This window comes from Pan troglodytes, chromosome 13, assembly GCF_028858775.2.
Source record: "Pan troglodytes isolate AG18354 chromosome 13, NHGRI_mPanTro3-v2.0_pri, whole genome shotgun sequence".
NCBI classification, from domain to species: domain Eukaryota; kingdom Metazoa; phylum Chordata; class Mammalia; order Primates; family Hominidae; genus Pan; species Pan troglodytes.
In genome coordinates, this window is record NC_072411.2 from 67,197,744 (window position 1) to 67,218,848 (window position 21,105).

Consider the following 21,105-nt stretch of genomic DNA (forward strand, 5'->3'; position numbering starts at 1 on the left):
AAAATAGAATTTGTTCAAACTTGTTTGTTTAAACCAGTTGATATATCATAACTACAAACATGTTAGATGTTTAAATTAACATATAGTTACAAATAAAGATACTATTTACTATTACCTAATCTATCTCTAAGGTTCCAACTTGCTGATACAAACTGACAATTCTACACAAATTTTTTTATGGAATTGTAATGTAGTGTTACAGATTCCAACTCTATTTAAAGCTTACCATCTGTCCTCAGCTTTGGTAACTTTTCAGATTACTCTGTACACATTGCTACTAAAATAATCTTTTATAAGTATTTTAATCACATCAAATCTTTTAACTTCAAAGCTTATGATGGCTTCTGATTGTCCCTGTAGATTTAAAATGTTCAAACAGGTTGAATAATCTGGTTTTGCTGACTATAGATGTGTGAGAAGAGTTCAACTTCTCAGCTAATACTGAAGAGAGATGGATTTATTGAAATTTAGTCTGAAATACACCATTTCAAAGGGCATTCCACAATTAAAATTCTATGATCTGAAAGCTACAATCATCCACTTAGCATTAGCTATGCTACAAGTGATTATTTACCATGTTCCTATAGAATCATCTTTTATTTTTTTCCCACTAGAGTCATCTTTGCTATGGCCAATTCAATTCAGTTGTCAGCCTCACTCACAACTAGTCAAACTCTCCCTATGACTCTGAATATAAATGTCATAGACTCCTAGAAGAAGGTGGCAACTGAAAGGTCATTTAATGCAAACTCCCTTCATTTCAGGGAAATGTCTCCACAACACATTACAATATGGTTCCACCTACAGTGACCCCCTATTATGTCAGAGGTTCTTAATCCTGCCTAAATATTAGGCTGTCTTGTAAAGATTTTAAAATTGCCAATTGAATGAAAATTTCTGAGGGATGGGCACAGATTTGGGTATTTTTAAAAATTTCCTGAGGCAATTCCAATATGCAATCAAGGTTGAAAATCCCTTCTCTCTGGGAATTTTCTCAGCTATCAATCACCTCCTTAATCATGTCCTTCCAAATAAATCACACTACCTCCTGATCACTCCCTAATTGTTTCTCTTTACCAGTAAGTCTTAGTATATTAATTTGTACTCTTTTACATGTTGCTTGTAATTATAGTCAAGTAGCAGTTTACACATAGTGTTCATTCCAGTGAGAACTAGGTTAGAAATTGTTATAAACCATTGAGCATAAAGAGCTTGTAATCTACTTTTTCTCCATTTTTTTCACAGTATTTAATAGCCTGGTTTGCAAATAAACACTTGTTTTAATTAAATGTGGGTTTACCTTAAAGATACTATTTACCTTTAAGACATCTATTCTGTATATCCATTTACTTAATAATATGTTTCTCTCCTTTAACTAGGGGCTATATGCCATACATTTATGTTCGCTGACAACGTGCTTTGTTTGAATAGGCAGACAAAAATATTTATATTGTCAGTATAAAGGGCAGGGAAAACAATTTCTCTGTTCATTGCTCTTTTGTATTTAAGACCATGGTGCCAACCATTACTTAACTAACCATTTTCCAGAAACCAAACAGTTTCTCTGTTCATTATCCCTTTGTGTTTAAGACCATCGAGCCAACCATTATTTAACTAACCATTTTTCAGAAACTACACAGTTTCTCTGTTCATTGCCTTTTTGTATTTAAGACCATAGAGCCAACCATTACTTAACTAACAATTTTCCAGAAACTGCACACTATAAATGTGAATAGTTTTATGAAGCGGGCAAGCAAACTCTTCTTTACTAGCAGTAGGACTGTGTGTAAAGGACAGTGGACCTTGGAAAGACTGTTGTTGAAGCACAGAAGCATTAAAGGGTTGCCTTGGAGTCACAAGATTAGATTATTTAATATTACAGTTGAACAGTCAAGATCCATTTAGGCATTCAGCAACACAACAGCATAACTTGAAAAAGCTCACCGTAATTTAAGGTTCAGGTACTCATGCTCTTTTGAAACAATTTCCCTGAAAAAGCAATTTCTGCTTGCGACATTAGGAGAGAGTTTCATTTTGAACTATCTCCAAAAACAGAGTGAACAGCAATAAATTATCCCTTTGAACATGGAACCTTTTGCTCCTCCTGCAAGATTAGCCTTCGCAGTACTAGCGGAATTACAGCTGACATGCTAAGAGCATCTTCGTTGAATTTATAGGTTCTAAAACAGAGCAGGCCTTAAGACTACAATCCCAGTTTATGTCTCAGGAACAATACCTGACACAAAGAGAACCCTGAGTTCTGAGAAATGCAGAATAAAATACTAATGTCCTGCATAGTGAAATAATTGCAAGAATTTGAAATTATGGGGCTCTGATGTTATGAAGAGATATACCTAAACTGAAAATTACTTGAGAAAATGACAGATGAATAGGGGAGAAACAGATCGTCATTGCTACAGCTGGAAGTATGTTAAACCAGCTATTTTGTACTCTGGAATGTTACTTGCTTCTTTTTCCTGGAATGTTACTTAGATGCACATCTTATAAGTTTACTAAAAGTTTTACTACTTTGTGGCAAGAATAAGATTTACATCTCAATGATTAGGACCACATCAATCAGAGAACTCAAAAAATGATGCAGCCAATTTTTTAACTTTCGCTTTTATTTTATTATGTTAATAAGCATAGTATATAATTTCACTTAGTGGTTAAGAGCTCTGGCTCTGGAGTCGAATGCCTGGACTCAGATCCTGGATTCACCACTTAAGGAGTGTGGCCTTGAGCAAGTTACCTCATCTCTCTGTGCTTCACTTCCCCATTTACAAACTGAGCTAACAATAGGACCTGCCTCACTGGTTCACTATATAGTAAATGAGTTCAAGAACTTAGCAGTGCTTAACACAGTATGAGCACAAGAAAAGTTAGTTATGATTATCACTGTCACTATTATTAGTAGCACCCTGGTCAAATTAAATGCCATTAAAATACATTGTGATATTACTCATTTAATTAAATTAGGTATTCAAAATGTATCACTAATTGATGATGGTAAAGAGTTATATAATGCTTTAAAGCTTTTAAATGCCCTTTACTTGTATTTTTCCATATAATTAACACTGCTTCATAACATATTTTTAAATTCTAAAACTTCCTCCATTAGCTTCTTACTTTACTCCTTCTATGCTAAGAATGACAAATTACCTCCTTGTTTAATAGTACCTTAATCTTCATCTTTATGGATACTTCATAAATGAAAGCAGTGCAGCCAACCGTAAAGACTGTCTAGATGTCTTGCAAGACGGTTCACAGCCACTATGAATAAATCAGGGTCTAAGTCTGGCTCTCAGCCATGGAGGCAATAAAAATTGACTTTGTCAACAACAGAGGACAATTCTGTTTTTTAGTGGCAGACTCACATTTACCAAACTTGAAAACCTGGTATATAAAATAAGAATGCCAACCTATTTATTTATTTAGACAGGACCTCGATCTGTCACCTAGGCTAGAGTGCAGTAGCACAATCATAGCTCACTGCAGCCTCAAACTCCTGACCTCAAGCAATCCTCCTGCCTTGGCCTCTCGAAGCCCTAGGATTACAGGTGTGGGCCATCATGCCTGGCCTCCAGTGTATTTATTTACAATGAGATACATTACTTTCATATGGACTGAGATAATTGTAGTGATGTAACGAGCACGTTCTTTTCTTCAAGCAAGTTTAGGGGAAAACAAATTGTAGTCAGAAGGTTTCTTGCTGAATATGGAGCCCAAGCCAGCTGACCTAATCAAATGATGTGGAATGTTTAAGAGCATGTGTTAGGTAGTTCAGTGTAGCCCCTCCACAATGAGGTGGCCTGGCCATTGGGAAGAAAATGCTTTCAGTGCTACTACTAAAGTTCTGTCTCCCTTGGAAAATACTAACGTTTGCCTCTGTTGTTCTCCTTTTGTTTCCCCCTTAATCTTACCAGCCTGATTGATTCTCTTTTTAAGGACACTTCCTTTCTTTAAGTAGCAAATACTTTTAATCATAGCAGAGTAAATCATGCCTCCTTTCTTAAAGATATCTTTACAAACATATCCTTCAGAGCAACAGTTTTCACCGGATAATATTTTTTCCAATTTCTTGGGGGGTGACTTATTGTAATCATCATAACTACATTTCAAATTTTTCTTTATCAATTCTATAGTAAATTGTTGAAATAAGTTATTTTTAGAAGGACATGAATGTGTTAAATGTCACCTTTTATGAAACTAGCTATAAAAGGGGAAAAAGGAGACTCTGTTTAGCTATTTACATGTAGTCTTATGACTTTAAATAAAACATTAAAGCTTGCTATTCAAAGTTTGGCCATGTAACAGCCTGATGATTTGTAAGAAATTCAGGATCTCTGGCCCTAGCCCAGACCTATGGATTCAGAATCTGCAAATTAAAACATCTTGAGGTAATCTGTATGGATGTGCAAGTTTGAGAAGTACTTATTTAGAACAACAGGACTAATTCCATGTCTGAATGGTTGTCATTGCCTTTAGCCATCACTGATTTTATAAATTATAAACTTTTAAAAGGATGTGCTTTGACTAATAAAGGTGTTCAATATCTTCCATAATCTATAAGTCATCAACTCATGGTGATACTAATTTATCTTTAGTTTCTACATTGAGCTATTTTTACGCTTGTAAGTGTAAAATATAAATCGTGGTTATAAAATGCCTTAATATCCAATTAGAAAGCATAGAGTGTACCACCTATTTTTTATATTTTCTATAAAATATCACCCAGCTAGTTTAACTATAGAAACCAGCTAATTCTGATACAGTTATGCATTTATTTTAGCATTAGGAAAGCACAGTCATAACCACTAATTTAAATCATGTATGGATGGAGAAAATTTGAAAGTTCTTTCTTTTTGGTCTTCCAATTTTGACATTTTTTTCTTCAGGGTGATGTTTTAATGGTATACATGATCCAGAATCTAGCATGCCACAAACTATATAAGGTTAAGAGAAGATCCTAATCATATTCTAGGTTACTGGGGGGGAAGGAATCTCTGGGTGAACATGCTTCTTCATGTATTGTCTGGCTACAGGAGGACGCTAAGCAGAAGATTATTTATTGTCCTCTAGAATACAAATCATTGTGAAGGTACATCAAGTCAGTCATGAACTAAAAAATAATTAAGTACAACATATGCTCATAATTCTTTTCTGCATAGGTATTATTCTGTAGTCTACCCTGTGCTTGAATATGTCAGCCATAACAGATATTTCACTTTGTTGATATTAATTTTAATTTTGACTATCTGAATTATCACTGTGAAATTGTAGAAATCATTCATCTATTCATATTTCCTCACTGTAACCAACTCTTGACTTCATTTCTTATAATGTTTGTTTTATTATATTGTGATAAAAATAAGTGACAGTGAAGACTATTATAAAATCTTTAACAGAAGAAAAATTGTGATGCTGTATATAAGGCCCAGAAAAGTATATTACAGTTAAGAGTTTCATTAAAGATTTATTAGAAGTCTAAAATCAATACTCACTTTCTTATTGATATAGTAGGGATCCAGGTCCTCCAGGGGCTCTGACACCATCTCTGGAGGAATGTCTCCATAAATAAATGGAAGGTTCTTTCCAGCTTCCAAGTCACTATTTGGCTTTGGTTTGTTATCATCATCATTATCTTGTTCCTTTTTGGGCTTCTTGGCTTTCTCTTCTGCAGCACGTTTTTCGATAGCAGCAAGAGATTCTCTAGTAAAAAGGCGGAAGCTTTCAGGTCCCGGGGGTACCAACAGTGCCTGTGCCATCTTTTCATCCTGCACATTTAATTACGTGTAGCTTCTTGCATACGAATTACCTGCAATAAATGAAAAATTGCACAAGAGTTAGGAAAGCAAGCGATTGGGCATAACAACATCAACCAAAATGTCATTTTTTAGTAATTTTTTAAAGCTATAAACATTAAGTCATGCTTTTAGTACTGCACTACACATTTGAACTTGAAAACATCATCATTCAACCTCATTCTCAATAAGCCAAGTTCATAAATCTATCAAAAGCCTGTACTTAATGTTAATTAGTTTGATTTAGCCATTCTACAATGTACAGTATATATAATATATAAACATTATGTTTTACCTCAAGAATATATATAATTTTGTCCATTTTTTAAAAGCATTTAAAAAAATTCTGTTTTGACACTTTAAGCCAAAATATAGTATACTTTCAGCAAAAGAGTAATGCCAGTAAAGTTTGTCAATAAAATTGCTTAATTATTCTGCATCCTGCCCCCCGCCTTTTCATAACTTTGTAACTCCCCAAATAAAGAAGTACTGGTAACAATACAATTATTGTAATACATCCCTGACTCATACAAATGAGGATAGAAAATGAAGTTTTGCCAAACCCAACCACTGTTCTCGTTGTCAGCATCATTGACAACTGCTGCTCCAGAAAAGATCTGATCACCAACCAGCAGGGACATGGAAACCACTGCTGCCAGAAAAATCTACCTATCTTTAGTATTTCCTTTCTTTTATTAAGCCAGACTCTGTTTCCTTCTGAGGCAATGGAGAATATGTTTACTCCTTATTTCAATCTGCTGCCCTTCAATTATTCCAAGACAATTTTGACGTTTTCCCTGAATCTTCCATTTAGTATAGTGGTTAAAAGCATGGACTCAGGTGCTACTCTCTGTCTGTTCTAAACCCTGGCTCTGACGCTTATGAGCTGTGTGATCGTGGACAAAGTAACCCCTTATTGCTTGAATTCATCTATAAAATGAGGGTAGTAGGGAAACCGACCTCCTGGGTTATCATAAGGAATAAATGAGTTAATTATGTTGTGTCTAGAATAGTTTTTGGAATTAGTAAGCACTATATTATTGTAAACTATCATAATTAAATTATCTTCAGTTTCCCTAGCTATTTTCCCTCTTTTATGGTTTCAAGCATCCTCACAATTCAAACCACTCTTTAAACAAGTTCTTGCTGTGCTGGAACCACAATTGTGACTACGGAATTAAAGGAATGAACTGAGAAGTGCAGTGTATAGAGGCACACTCACACATGCCGATCACCTGGATGAGAAAGAAGGGAAGGCAGACTGATGGAGTGGCCCTGCTCAATTTCTCAGGGAAGGGAACAAATATCTATTTGCAGGATACATAATAGAACTATCAAAACCACAAGAAATCAGCTATGTAAATTTTGAAATATGATTTATTTTGCATTATGCCAAAAATCACATTTAAAAAATCAAGATAGATAGAATATAGAAACAATGACAAACCAAATAAAATAAGTACATCAGTCATCTTATAAAAGAACCTACCACTATGGCACCAAAGTCATGATCAAAGTCATCTGTGACATTTTCCCCATTCCTACCATTCCCCTTTGCCCCCACATGTATTCTAGGCTCCATAGTAGTTTATCCCTAAATGGCCCTCTAATTCTTGGCAGCTCACTACATATATTTGAGCTTACAATCAGAAGCTCTGGATCTATTAATAACTTAAGAAAAACAATATAGTTTATTATGTGTGTGGGGGTTTTTTTGTTTATATCTTAATTACTAGTTCCCTGATCTATTCCAATGACAAAAAAGTGTTTCTATAACATTACTTATTATATTATACTATTATTATTTTTTTGAGACAGGGTCTCACTCTGTCACCCAGGCTGGAGTGCAGTGGCACAATCACGGCTCACTGCAGCCTTGAACTCCCGGGCTCAGGTGATCCTCCCACCTCAGCCTCCTGAGTAGCTAGGACTACAAGTGCCCTCCACCATGCCTGGATCATTTTTGTATCTTTTGTAGAGATGAGGTTTCAGTCGCCATTTTGCCCAGGCTGATCTCAAACGCTTGGGCTCAAGCCATCCGCCCGCCTCGGCCTCCCGAAGTGCTAGGATTACAGCGGTGAGCCAATGCACTGGGCCCAAAAAGTGTTTTTAACGTAAGATATGTCTTTTCTTTGAGTTAGTATTTATGATATAACATTGTCATTATATCTTTTGCTACTATGAAGGCATATTCTATATAAGTTATAAAATAAAATAGCAGGCCTGTCAAAAGTTAATGTTAGTTTTCTCTACTAATTTTGAACAGAACCTCTGTTTTATAGTTGGGCAGCACATTTTTTTTTCTCCATCAGGTTGTATAGTACATGAATCGAAAGGTTTGAGAAAAATTCTGTTTTACTCAAAAGTCAGTTGATCATTTATTTTGTGTTTTCTAAATTTACGGGAGGCAGCACAAAATAAAACTAATGTTTTTAGCCATCTTATGTCAATTTTGATGATTACATCATCAATCCAACTCTAAGCTGTGTGGAATAATCACAGCTTTTATGCTTTTGAGTGCAGAAAGAGTTTGAGCATTTTCTGCAAGCCTTAAGTACCTAAAGATGTGTAATCCATCTGTCTGATATCACCTGCCATGAACTGAATGGCTGTGGCTCTTCTCCAGTGCTGAATGAAAATGAAACAGCATGACAAACATGTCTTAAGGAAATTCTATGAAACACGGTCGCTTTCTTAGAGGAGAAAAACAAACAAAAAAAAGGTTGATTTGAGGATTTGGTTTTGAACTAATTTTGATGTCTTTATTGACAATGAATGAAAAACACACTGCAATTGGAATGGGAGATCTGGGTTAGTATCGAGTCTGCTGCTAATGGTATGCCTGTATCATCTAACCTGTCTCAGCCTCAGTATCATTGAGGCACCTCAACACAGAAATGGCTGCCCTTTTCCAGATGGGAATAGCTAATTTATATTAATACATACATTTTACTTAATTGGATTCTCCTGGTTGGTTTTTGTTTTAGAAATAACATCAGGTTTAAAATATCTAATGTGGAAATCACCGAGTAATTTTCACAAATTATTCTGATTTATCTGAGATGATATGGAACAAGGTGCCATCACAAAATCATGAAAAACTTTTTACAAATAAATAGTCATTTACCTTCTTATTTACTTATCAAGGGCTGGAATAAAGAATTTGAATCTTGGTCAAAAGAAAGTAAAAACGTCTCGTTGAAATTCCCATGCTGTTGTCTCTAAGTCCTCGGAAGATAGGCTAGTTCCAGACTCTCAGCTTTTCCCCTGCAAGGGAATTAGGGTATGCCCAATATTTGGGTAGGCTGAGAAATTAAAGAATTTAGTGAGTAGAGTTTCTCATGGCTTCACTGACAATTTTGCTGTTTGGAAATCCCTCATAGTTCTTTCGCAGTTCTCTTTTACTTTTTTCCTCTCCTTTCTTGTACTCTGTGAGCTTATTATACAGAGTTCTTACATAATTTTATATTCATATTAGAGCAGACTTTAAAAATTAATTCTTACTGATGCCTTGGTGTGGAATATATATATTATTAATGATTATATGCACATTATAATTTATTTAAATACATAAAATTTAATATATCAAATTTTCTACAGAGCTATCTTTGCAAGGACAAAAAAGATATGAAAAAAATCTTAGGAGATGATCTCTTTAACTAAAAACCAAAAAGCCTGTGGATGAATGTGTGTAGGTAAAGCAAATACATCCCTTTGTTAACTAGTAAAAAGATTATGGTTCAGTATATCGTATTTGAGGAATAAACTGCGGAACTCCAAATCTGGAAAGGATCTCGAAATCATTTATTTGGAAAATATTTATGGAGGGATTCTACGAATCAGTACTCTGTTTGAACCAGGAACCCATGGTCACTTCCCTGGGGCTGACAGTCCAATGTGGGAGGCAGATTTTTATACAGATAATTATAACACAGTTATATATGGCTGGTTATTGTCTGAAGTTCATAAAAAGTATCAATATGTTCATCCCAGGGAAGGGAGAGAGAGGTATGGTTTGGAGAAATTTCCCTGAGGTAGTGATATTGGAGTAGGTTTTGTAGGCTAGTTGGAATTTGATTGGGGTCTTATGGTGGTGGTGGTTGGGAAAGGATTGTTAGGAAGACACATTAGTAGAGACACATTGAGCAGGTGGGGTGGGGGTGGCATGTGTGCAGATGCAGAGACAAGAAAGAGCATGGAGAGTTTGGGAGCAATGACAAGCAATTCATTATGGGTGGACATCACCCTGCACAGAAGGGAGTGGTATGACATAAAACTCTAAAGTTAGGCAGGATAGATCACTGAGGACCCTGTACTACACACGAAAGTATGCCATGGATGGGGAGTGTTATGATCAATGTGAAGATTGGAAAGATGGTGGCAGTATGAAGCGTGGACAGGCAGGGAGTGATCCTAGAGCAGTAGTTTTCAAATGTTGTGGTTTCGGGATTTCTTTACACTCTTAAAATCATTCATGAACCCAAAGAACTTTTGTTTATCGGGGGACATAGCTATCCATACTTACCATATTAAAAATTAAAATGAAAAAATGTAAAAATTCTTATTAACTAATAATAAGCACTTGTATGTTTATACAGACAATAGATGGTTAATGAAAACAACTATATTATTCAAAACAGAAAAAAATTTAATAAGAAGAATGAATTTGTTTCACATTTAGTCAAATATCTTTATGTCACTTAAGAGAATACATTTAGATTTTCATAAATGCTTCTGTGTTCAGTCTGATAGAATATGTTGTTTTATTGAAATATATGAAGAGAATTTTCACGCATATGTGTGGCTGGAAAAGGGAGTGTTTTAATTGCCTTTCCAGGTAACTGTGAATATCCTTCTTTAATATCATGTCAAAACTCTACAAATGGTAGTTTATTAAATTAGTTGTGTGAAATCAAAAGCCATATCAATGAACTTTTGATTTATTTTGTCCTTTGAATAAGTCTTTTACCTAATCATGCACTAATTATGTGGAAAATGGCACATTGTTATGAAGGTCTTCCAGATTTTGACAAATTTTATTATATAATATCCAAAAATCACATTTGTTACTATCACCACTAGTGTCATGAGAAAAGCTGTAATGTATGGGTAGGCTGTCAAGCTCCCAGTGGCAGGTAAAAGTTTTCCCAAATTCCAATTTCCTCTTGAAAGCTCGAATTTTGACATTGACAACAAATGCTGTCATTTGCTTTTCCTGAAGTGACAGGCTTTCCCTTTGTTCATTTTTGAGAAAATGTGTGCCGAATACTCAAGTCTGAATAACCATAGTTTGTCAGTTATTCTTTCAAGTGAAAATGGTGTTCCATGAAAAAAAGAAAAGTGGCTTATTCAGCTCCTGACTCAATCACACAAGTGCTTTTCCTAGAGACAACTAGGACACTTCAGTATGCAGTCAAATACTTTATATATTCCTCCTATTTCATCATACAGAATGTTAAAAATATGTATTTTTAGGGTTGTGCTTGAATGAAATTAATGTGTACTGCTTCATCAGAGATGTATTATGTGAACTGGCATTATTTTTCTTACTGAGAGTGTGCAGCAATGAAGAAAATGCAGACTACGCCTATAGTTTGATGCTACTGCATTGATTCCTGCTAAAGCATTAGCAGTTTTAGCACATGCCTATTGCTTTATCAGTGCAAGTGCCAAAACAGTGAAAAAAGACAAATGCCATTTTGGTATTATTACGAAAGTAGTTTAGAACTCAAAGCTCCCACACAAAGGGCCCCAGGAATCCCCAGTTGTCTAAAATCTATACTTTGAGAACAACTGCCCTAGAAGAAAGCAGTTAGACACCACTCAATAGTCAAAAGAAGAGAAGTAAAGGATCTGACTATAGCTCTGGTACCAAAAGGCATGGACTTAGAAATCAGAACTGGATTCAAGGCCTGACTCTGCTGTGTTCCTGAAGCTTTTTTATTCTTTATAATTTCCCTAGCTGTACAATGGAGATAATCATAGTTCATACTTTATAGAGCTAATATAACATTTAAATGAGAAAATGAACCTAAAGGGTGAGCACAGTGCCTGGAATACATTAATAGTAGGCCATCAATAAGTTAGGGAGAAAAACCACAGCCAGAAGAGTGTATTTAATGCACAAGTATAGGAGAGAGAAAAACAATGAGATTTTGTGACTGACTTGATAGGAGATGTGAATTAAAGTTATAGGGTTAAGCTCACTTCCAGGTTTCCAGCTTAAGCCACAAATTGACATTAACCCAATAGAGAAATGGAGGTTTGTAAGGCATGATAATAAATTCTGTTTGGAACCTGTTCAGTTTGAGATAGCTGTGAGACATCTGGATATAGAATTAAAATATGGATCTGAGACTCAGAAAGCTGTCTGGGCTCGGGTAAAGTTGATTAAGAAGTTACTGGATGAGTCTGGGCATGGTGGCTCATGACTGTAATTCCAGCACTTTGGAGGCTGAGGCAGGAGGATTGCTTGAGCCCAGGAATTCAACGCTGCAGTGAGCTATGATCTTGCCAGTGCACTCCAGCCTAAGCTGCAAAACAAGACCTTGTTAAAAAAAAAAAAAAAAAGAGCAGTCCTTGGTTGAAGCTGAAGCTAAGAATATTCATGGCATTGCCTAAGGAAAAAAAGTGAAAGGATGATGAGTGAAGAGGCAAGACTCACACAACTACCAATTTTTAAGTAAAGGGAACAGAGAGGATGATAGACAATGAAGTTAGAACAATTACCTAGATGCCAAAGAGGAATTTCCAAGATGCTAATTAAAAGACATACTTGAGATTTAACAATTAGTCCAACTCTCTGCCTGTAAAATAAATGAAGAACAGTCCCAAAGAAGCTAAGTAATCTCCTCTAAAATGTCTACTGACAAACACAAATTATGACCTTTTCTATTATAGTTGACATATTTGTCTTGAATCTTACTATTATATGATTTGCTCTAAAAGATCTAAGCTGTATATAAATAACTACAGAAAAATAGATTTGACTAGTTCATTTCAGTTTTCTAGCCTCACCTATCAGTGTACTATGATGCTAACATAATCTTATGAAAGTACTTGAAGCCAGCCAATACAATGAGTACAAGACTAATATTTGTTAATGAATCAGGATCTAGAAAAATAGCATTGTAAACATTTCGGATATGCTGTGGTGTTACTAAGGAAAAATTTATTTTTTTCCATTAGTCATGGCCTATGGGTTCTCATCTTGCCTAATTTTCCAGAACAGCAGACAGTTTGGCAAATTGTATTGGTCCATAACCTGTAGTATTAGTAGTGTCTCTCTTTCCCTCTCTCTGTCGGGATTTTTATGATTGTGTTGCAGTCAAAATCGATTAGTTCTGGTCTGTTTCCATGGAAACAAGATTGTGTCAGAAGGCTGTAAATTTTTCATCTTTATGGATGGAAAGTTGCTGTATGTCATACAACTTGAGATAGCATTAAAAAAATCTGTAATGTATTTTCATGTCTTTGAGAAGGAGAGTGTGAGTTGCTGTGAAGGACTGGGTCCATTACTGAGGAGGGATGCTGTATTTTCTTGGTATCTACAAGAGACTATTATAGTAAGGGTATAATGTAAAAGACAAGATTGACCGATGAATTACCTGTTGAAGAAAATTAGTTATTTTTCCCAGTGAAATTTTCACTGAGAGCTAATGATTGTCTGTTATTTACCATATATTCTCAGGCAGCATATGCACCCAACAGCATAAGATTTATCAAAGGCATACATAGAGCACTCAGCACATTATAATGATAACCACTGGACACATTCCAAGGCAGAATTAAATACTATTTTCTATAATTTCAATAGTTTTGAAATAACACCTTAATCAGGGGGCTGTGAAGATTGAATAACAATAAACAAAATTCTATTGAATGATTACTATATCTCAGACACTGTCATGCCATATATGCATGTTAGCCCATTTAATAACTGTTACAATTTCATGAGGTTGATACCATTAATATTTCCACTTTAGAGATCAAGAAACTTAGGTGCAGGTAGACTAGATAAGACAAGGAACCAAGATTTAAACCTGTCTAGTTCAGAAAAAAAAAAAAAAAAAGCCTAGGTACCTAAGCCTGCAAAAAGAAGATTCTTGATGTTTGCTGAAACAAAATTAGGATAAATCAGCTACCTTACTGGGAGGTTACTATGTATAAAGCCCTGTGTCAGGAATGAGTGGTATAATCTAAGAAATGTAGCAATATAGTCCTCATCTTTATTTCCACATAGGAGATAAAGCAAACAGGAATGAATTAATAACAAACATAAAACCCACGTCTACTTTCACATGTATGCTACACACTTTGGAGTTATTTAATGATAAATTAAAAACCTAGGCTAGCTTCTTCTATGTCAGGTACCTCTTGCTCTCAGTGTGTTGTCAAGGAAATCAGCATTACTATTAGTCTGAATAAATCTATTGAGAAAGTAACTCTACAGCAAGGGTATCACTACGTTATAGCCAAACACAGATGAAATCTAGACCTTCTTTATGTTATTGTTCCGTTTCTATTAGCTAAACACATGATTGCCAACATGTGTTAACTATTTCACGAGATGATCTATTTCTGTTTTTCTGTACCTGGACTCAATGTCATGGCTCTGAAAAAAAAAATAGCTTAGTAAAAAAAGCATGGGTTCATCTCTATCTTCAAGATAATTATCCTGGAACTAATTAATTTTTAGGGGTTGATATTTTCTGTGACTTCATCCTTATCAGATAGTTATTAGCTTGAAGAGACAACTGCTAACTAGTAACAAAAATTAAGTCAACATTTTAAAGGACAAATCAGCATCACTGGATTTATTATCTCTTTAATGTTTCTATTAAATGCTTGCAAAGTAAACTGTGTGTTTGACCCCCCAGTATTCATTCCATTCCAGATGTTTCCTTCAAGTCCGTTGCCCATCTTTGTTTAAGGACCAGGTATATGATCTAATTCTGGCCAAGGAAAGGTGAGGGGACTTCAGTCAAGTCATTGTTTGTAAAAAGTTTCTTCACTCCCAAGAAAGAGAACAAAGAGAAGATAGCATTCTCTGTCCTCTGGACCCTTTTCTATTGGGATAGAATACATGGCACTACTTCAGCCAAATTAAAACCAGAAGAGATGCCAATCTGAGAGCAAAGCTGACACACTGAGGGTGGCAGGTCACAGAGACATATTTACCCCTGGGCCTTTGATGGATCACTCAGCTCGTGGACCCGAACAACCTCTGCACTGCTTGTTCTGTTCAATAAACATCTTTCTTGACTAAGACAGTTTTAGACAGTTTTTCTAGTTAGTTGCAGATGTTACACCAAATAAATAAATAGTCTTTGGTCAGTTCAAAAACTTGACCAATTCAGAAGCCAGCTCACAACCAAGTACTCACCACATATTTGGATGACCTTTACCCCATACAGTCAGGTGAGCCATAGATCCAATTACCAAATAAATATAATAAAATTTAAAGTAAATACAGTCCAGGGTAATTTACTAAATAGACAGGATGAATGTCTCTCTTAAAAGAAAAATATGTAAAAAACTGAGTTGCTGGGCGCGGTGGCTCACACCTGTAATCCCAGCACTTTGGGAGGCTGAGGCAGGCGGATCACGAGGTCAGGAGATCGAGACCATCCTGGCTAACACGATGAAACCTCGTCTCTACTAAAAATACAAAAAACTAGCCGCGCTTGTGGCGGGCGCCTGTAGTCTCAGCTACTCAGGAGGCTGAGGCAGGAGAATGGTGCGGTGAGCCAAGTTCATGCCACTGCACTCCAGCCTGGGCGACAGAGAGAGACTCTGTCTCAAAAAAAAAAAAAAAAACAAAAACAAAAACAAAAAAACTGAGTTAATCTCTCTTTCTTACATCAATAGCCTTTGGCATCATTCCATTCCCTAAGGTCATCTGTGCTATGTCTCCCTGTATGTATTTGCCTCTTTGGAAGAACAAACTGGTAGAGGAAGGAAGAAAACACCCCTCTGCCTTCTTTTGGTCCTGATACAGCTGTCCTTGTTAAATAGTAGAGATTTTAGTTTATTTTCCACAAAAACAAACTTACACCCAGAAGTTGTTTAGTTACCTTAGATAGTCACAGAACCTTTTTCCGGAAAAACTCCAGGTCCCTTCTGTGAATTATGTCATTTATTCTTACAATATCCCTAGAAGAGATTCTTTGCTCCTTTCCCAGTAAGCCACTCTACTATGAATCCTTGACAGGTATCTCATCCCTGTCAAACCTTGATTTTGCTTGGCTTCAGTTTTCTTGCTCCATAATCTCTGTAGAAAGAGAATACAGGTGAAATTAGCCTATAATCTTTGACATTTGGCATAGGGGTGCTCTGGCTCTGTGTCTGGGTTTTATTCCTTTTTTTTTTATGGCCCTGGATCGAGAAAGCAAGGATGATGCAAAGCAAGATATTTGACCCTTGTTAAAAGCATGCCCTAGCATGATTTAGGAAGAATGGGACCAGGAACCACTGCCAGGATCCTAGGGTTGGGACAGGGGTGCTCCCCCTTCTTTGGCAGCCTTGATCCATTTAGTCTTTCTGAAGGCATGCTGGCACTCCTGAGCATCCTTCTGTTCTTCCCTCTTGCTTCCTTCTCTCCTCTTCCCTCCTTACATCTTCCCCTTTGCTTCTTTTCCTCAAACATCTCAAAGACCAAAGAGGTAGACTAGTGGAACATGTGGTTCACATTGGTGTTGCAGGTCATTTTCTAGTTCCTTCTCCTCTCCACCTAAAACACAGTTTGATTGGCTTACTAAAATAAGATAAATAAACCTATTTAGTAGCTTCTAAGAGTATATTTTAGACAAGCTGAGGTGAAAAGCCAGCATGCTAAATATTAACCTAAATGTAATAACCAGATGTCATACTTCTTTCCGCTATAACCAATAGCAATGGCTTAGCAGAGTTAAACCAATAATAATAATTTCAAAGGGCAATATATATAATTCTAAAATCAGTAACTGACATTTAAAACAATATTTACTGCAATTCATTTATACAATGCTCATAAGCCAAACTAGTCATCAATTCTCACCAGTAAATTTCCCTTGGCCACTTACCATAACAAAAAAACATTAAATCTCACTTTTACAATTTTATACATGGTCTATAAAATCTTTGTCTCCAGATGAACTCTCTCCTAAGCCATCATTTTTTTTCTCTATTCTGTTACCAGAGTGATGGTTTCAAAACACATATCCTACCCTTGTTCAAATCTGTCAGTGGCTCTCAGTGACTCAGAATCACTTTAGCAAAGTATGGAAGTGCCTTCATGATCTGGCCTCTGCCTCTCTTCTCTTACCTCTCACTAAGTGGTAACGATAACACAAATGCTAATAATAATACCCATAAGACACACCTTGCATCAGAAATTGAGCAATAGATTGTTACATAAATTTATAATTCTTCAATAAATGTTAGTTCCCTCTACTTCACAGCCACAAGCTTAATAAATGTTATTTCCCTTGTCTTCATAGTACACAAGTAACTAAGTTTTAAATACTTTGACCTTCAACCTGAGCTATAATGAACATGATGTTAAGTATGTTAAATAGCCAAAACATCAATTTAAATACATTTTTAAAATATTTGAGAGCTTTTTGCTGGGATGTGAAGGGGGATGAGGTAGGGAGGGCTGGATATCAAAGAGGGAATAAGGAGGAGCAGAAGGGTGGAGTTTGAAAAAGCATCCCAGAAGTTTCTGATTTGCTTGAGTTATCTTTCTTTTTCCTACCCTTATGAAAATTACTGATTTACAGATTGGAGAAAATATATTTTATGGCCGTGGCTTCAAACAGGAGAGAGTATTTTTTTTTCTTTTTCAATCCCAAGTATCCATGGGAAATCGCAGTGATTCCTGCATGTGGATTCATACTTCACTTTAGGCCACATACTTCAAACTGCGTTATATCTTAATAAGAGTTGCATCTCACTTATTTTTAAAAGCAGCCCTGGCTTACAAATTAACTATTATATAAAATTGGACTCTAAGCAATTCTGTACTTCAGTGAGCATAAGAATCACCTGTGCAGCAGGGCGCGGTGGCTCACGCCTGTAATCCCAGCACTTTGGGAGGCCGAGGGGGGTGGATCACAAGGTCAGGAGTTCGAGACCAGCCTGACCAACATGGTGAAACCCCGTCTCTACTAAAAATACAAAAATTAGCCAGGTGTGGTGGTGTGCACCTGTAATCCCAGGTACTCAGGAGGCTGACGCACAGGAGAAGTGCTTGAACCTGGGAGGCAGAGGTTGCAGTGAGCTGAGATCACGCCACTGCACTCCAGCCTGTGTGACAGAGCAAGATTCCATCCGCCCCACTTCAAAAAAAAAAAAAAAATCACCTGTGCTACTTGTAAAAGATGCAGATTTCTGGATTCAATTTCTGGAGATTCTGCAAAAAGTAGGTCTGAGGTAGGGCCGAGGGATCTGCATTTTTAATACATTCCCTAAGTGAGTTGTGCAAGCGATGCATGGATGACTATTTGAGAAAGGATGATCTAAAGGAATGAGTAAAGAATATGATCTGAGTGCTTTTGGCAATCAAGCCTGGAATTTTGCTGTAATGTCCCCAGTAATTAAGAAAAAATTGAAGCATATTGGATCACATGAATTTTGTTCTATTTTAGGAAAAAACAAAACAAACACATTTCCTAAAAGTTGTATATAAAAAGCAAACATTTTTCAAGAACTAAACTGAAGGGAGGAAAGTTTGTTTAGGATATAGTATAAAGGACATGAGGCAACATGCTCAACAGACATCTTAAATTTTATTTTGCACAGATGCGTACAAGATGCAAAAAAGTCTTTCTCTGATGGTTGCAATTAGTTAAACTAAGTGAATTTCATTTAGAAGGTGATGAGATAAGATGGTCCAGAAACTTTGCTTTCAGATGACCTAATACATTTATTGATCTGGAGATCCCCCAAAAACGGTTAGCCTGCATTTGAAATTATCTTAATAAAATTTCAGCATTTTAGTAATTTAGGAGAAATTCTTTGGTTTTCAAATAAGGAAGTGATAGCTCAAACAGCATGATAGAAATTTTACCCTAAAAATGCTAGATGTCACCAGCTGAGGAATCTTAGACAAATTAAATCTTTAATTTTATTTTTCTTAAGCCATTTCTACTTAGTATTGTTATTAATGCTTATGCTAATATCAACAATTGAATATTCTAGAGGCAAGTTTGTATCCTCTTTTGTGGTTATTTTAGTTTATCCTGAAAATTTATTTATCCTTTAAGATCTTCTAGTTCCCAGTGTTGTAAAATTTTTGTCTTACTATGGCTCCATTATTTTTTAGCATCATTTTGCATCTTTACTCTTTATCTCTGGCCATGAAAGCAACTTTATTTTCTTTCAATTGTTTTTATCTTCCTTTATACTGATGACATGATATACCTGCTTAAGAATTTTTCAGGCTACAACCATTTGTGTCATGCAGTAGGCTGTAAAATTCTGGCTGTTCAGCATTTTGCACAAGAACAGAAGCAGATCCAAAGGTGGTCATGGAGGAACTCACAAGCTTTGCCATGAGGAAGGGACAGCTTTCCATCTAGGTGGGAATGTGGTTGGCTTTTCAACCTCTGTGATGAGGTAACAGTCTCAATTACCATCTGCTCACTTGGTTTTAAGACTTCAGGTCCCTATGAAAGAGGTAACTTCAAATGGGCAAATCACCAAGATATTAGAGGATGAAATATTGAAATGTTGTCTAGGAAGCCAAGTTGTCCATTCAGTTCTTGGGGAGCTCCAGAGATTCTCCTTGTAGTAACTTTGATCACCTTCATGGTGGTTCATGTTAACTTAAAGTCTGAGACTTCTTTCTTTCTTTGTGTTGTATAAAATTCATTTCTTCCTTTAAAAATGTTGAGCTCAGGAGGCTGAGAGCTAAGTGTACATTTTGAAAGAGTAAATTCATTAGCCTACAGTCCTTAACAGATGTATCGCATACATTTTCTCCATTTTCCTTGTCTTGAGATTCCTATTGCACAAAGATATATATATATATAACTTTATATATATAACTTTATATATATATAACTTTATATATATAATTTTATATTTATATATAACTTTATATATAACTATATTTATATAAAACTTTATATATATATAACTTTATATATATATAAAAAACTTTGCATCACTTTTTAGAAGAGGTGAGATATAATAAATAAAAATCAAGTTCCTCTATGTAATTTAAAAGGCTTTTTCATTCTTTAGCATGATTCTATACTTCTTATAAACCATTTTTTTCTCAAGGACTATACTTAATTTTATAATAAAAATAAATATTAAGAAATGAACTTGGAAGCACTGTATCCTAACATTGAAAATAATCTTTCAGGCCATCTAGTTTCATCAACCTAGTTTAAAGCAGTGGTTCTCAAAATTTAGCATCAGAATCACCGGGCTAACTTCTTGTTAAAACACAGCTTTCTGGGCTCCACCCCAGGTATATATGGCTGGGACCCAATTTTGCATTTCTAACAAATGCACAGATAATGCTGATGTTGCCAGCCCAGGAACCACACTTTGACAATACCTAGCTTATTGAATCCAGGATTTTATGTTGTTTTTTTTTTTTTTCAGGTTAGAAAGATGTATACTGGGCATATCACTTTCATTTTTGCAGTTTCTTAAAGATGACAATCATAGCTTCTTCAGTCTCATTTATTTATTCATTTTATGCCCTATGGTGTAATTTGCTGCACCTGGAACCTTGAAATGATTTACAGCAGTATTACACAGAAGCCTGCAATCGCTTTCAGTCTCCCTGCTGCCAGCCTGACTCCCATATAGCCTGTTTTTACCTCGCCTGTCAGAGTGATTTGAGAACATAGAAATCGAATCATATCATTCCTCTGCTCAGAAGCCCCCAGAAGCTACCCAGAAAAAAAGTCCCAAATCCTTACAGTTGCCTAAAAGGCCTTATAATCTGTCTGACCTTTTGGTTATCTAGTGGAAGGCACCTCCTTCTATTCTCCTCCCTCAGTTCTCTGTAGCCTAACTGGCTTCCAGCTGTCCTCTGTACCTGGAAGCACACACAGACTATTCCCTTATTCCAGTATGCTCTCCCTCTAGGAAGCTGAATGACTAACTCTTTTATCTCCTTCAAGTCTTGGCCAAAAGTTTACCATCTTAAGGAGACCTGCTCACACTTCTCCTCTAATCTCTTACCCTGCTCTGATGTTTCCAAGTCACTTATCATTTTGTTAGGTACTATATAACTTACTTATAATGTTTATTATTCATTTTATGTCTCTCCTGGATAGCACAGAAACAGCACAGGGGC

At 35.9% G+C, this 21,105-nt stretch overlaps 1 protein-coding gene across 7 annotated transcripts in view; it reads right to left on the reverse strand.

The window, feature by feature from the left end:
- SCN3A (sodium voltage-gated channel alpha subunit 3) overlaps positions 1-21,105 on the reverse strand; it is a 115,999-nt gene that overhangs the window by 82,587 nt on the left and 12,307 nt on the right. For 5 of the 7 annotated variants that reach the window (XM_001152557.7, XM_009443623.5, XM_001152748.7 and 2 more), the window contains exons 2-3: positions 15,881-16,077; positions 5,505-5,818 (exon numbers count right to left, since the gene is read on the reverse strand). In XM_001152557.7, the coding sequence (XP_001152557.4) occupies positions 5,505-5,768 (264 nt within the window). In that variant the 5' untranslated portion in view covers positions 5,769-5,818; positions 15,881-16,077. Of the gene's footprint in view, positions 1-5,504; positions 5,819-8,931; positions 9,072-15,880; positions 16,078-21,105 lie in introns of all 7 variants that reach the window. The other 2 variants (XM_024354702.3, XM_009443622.5) reach the window with 2 other exon arrangements.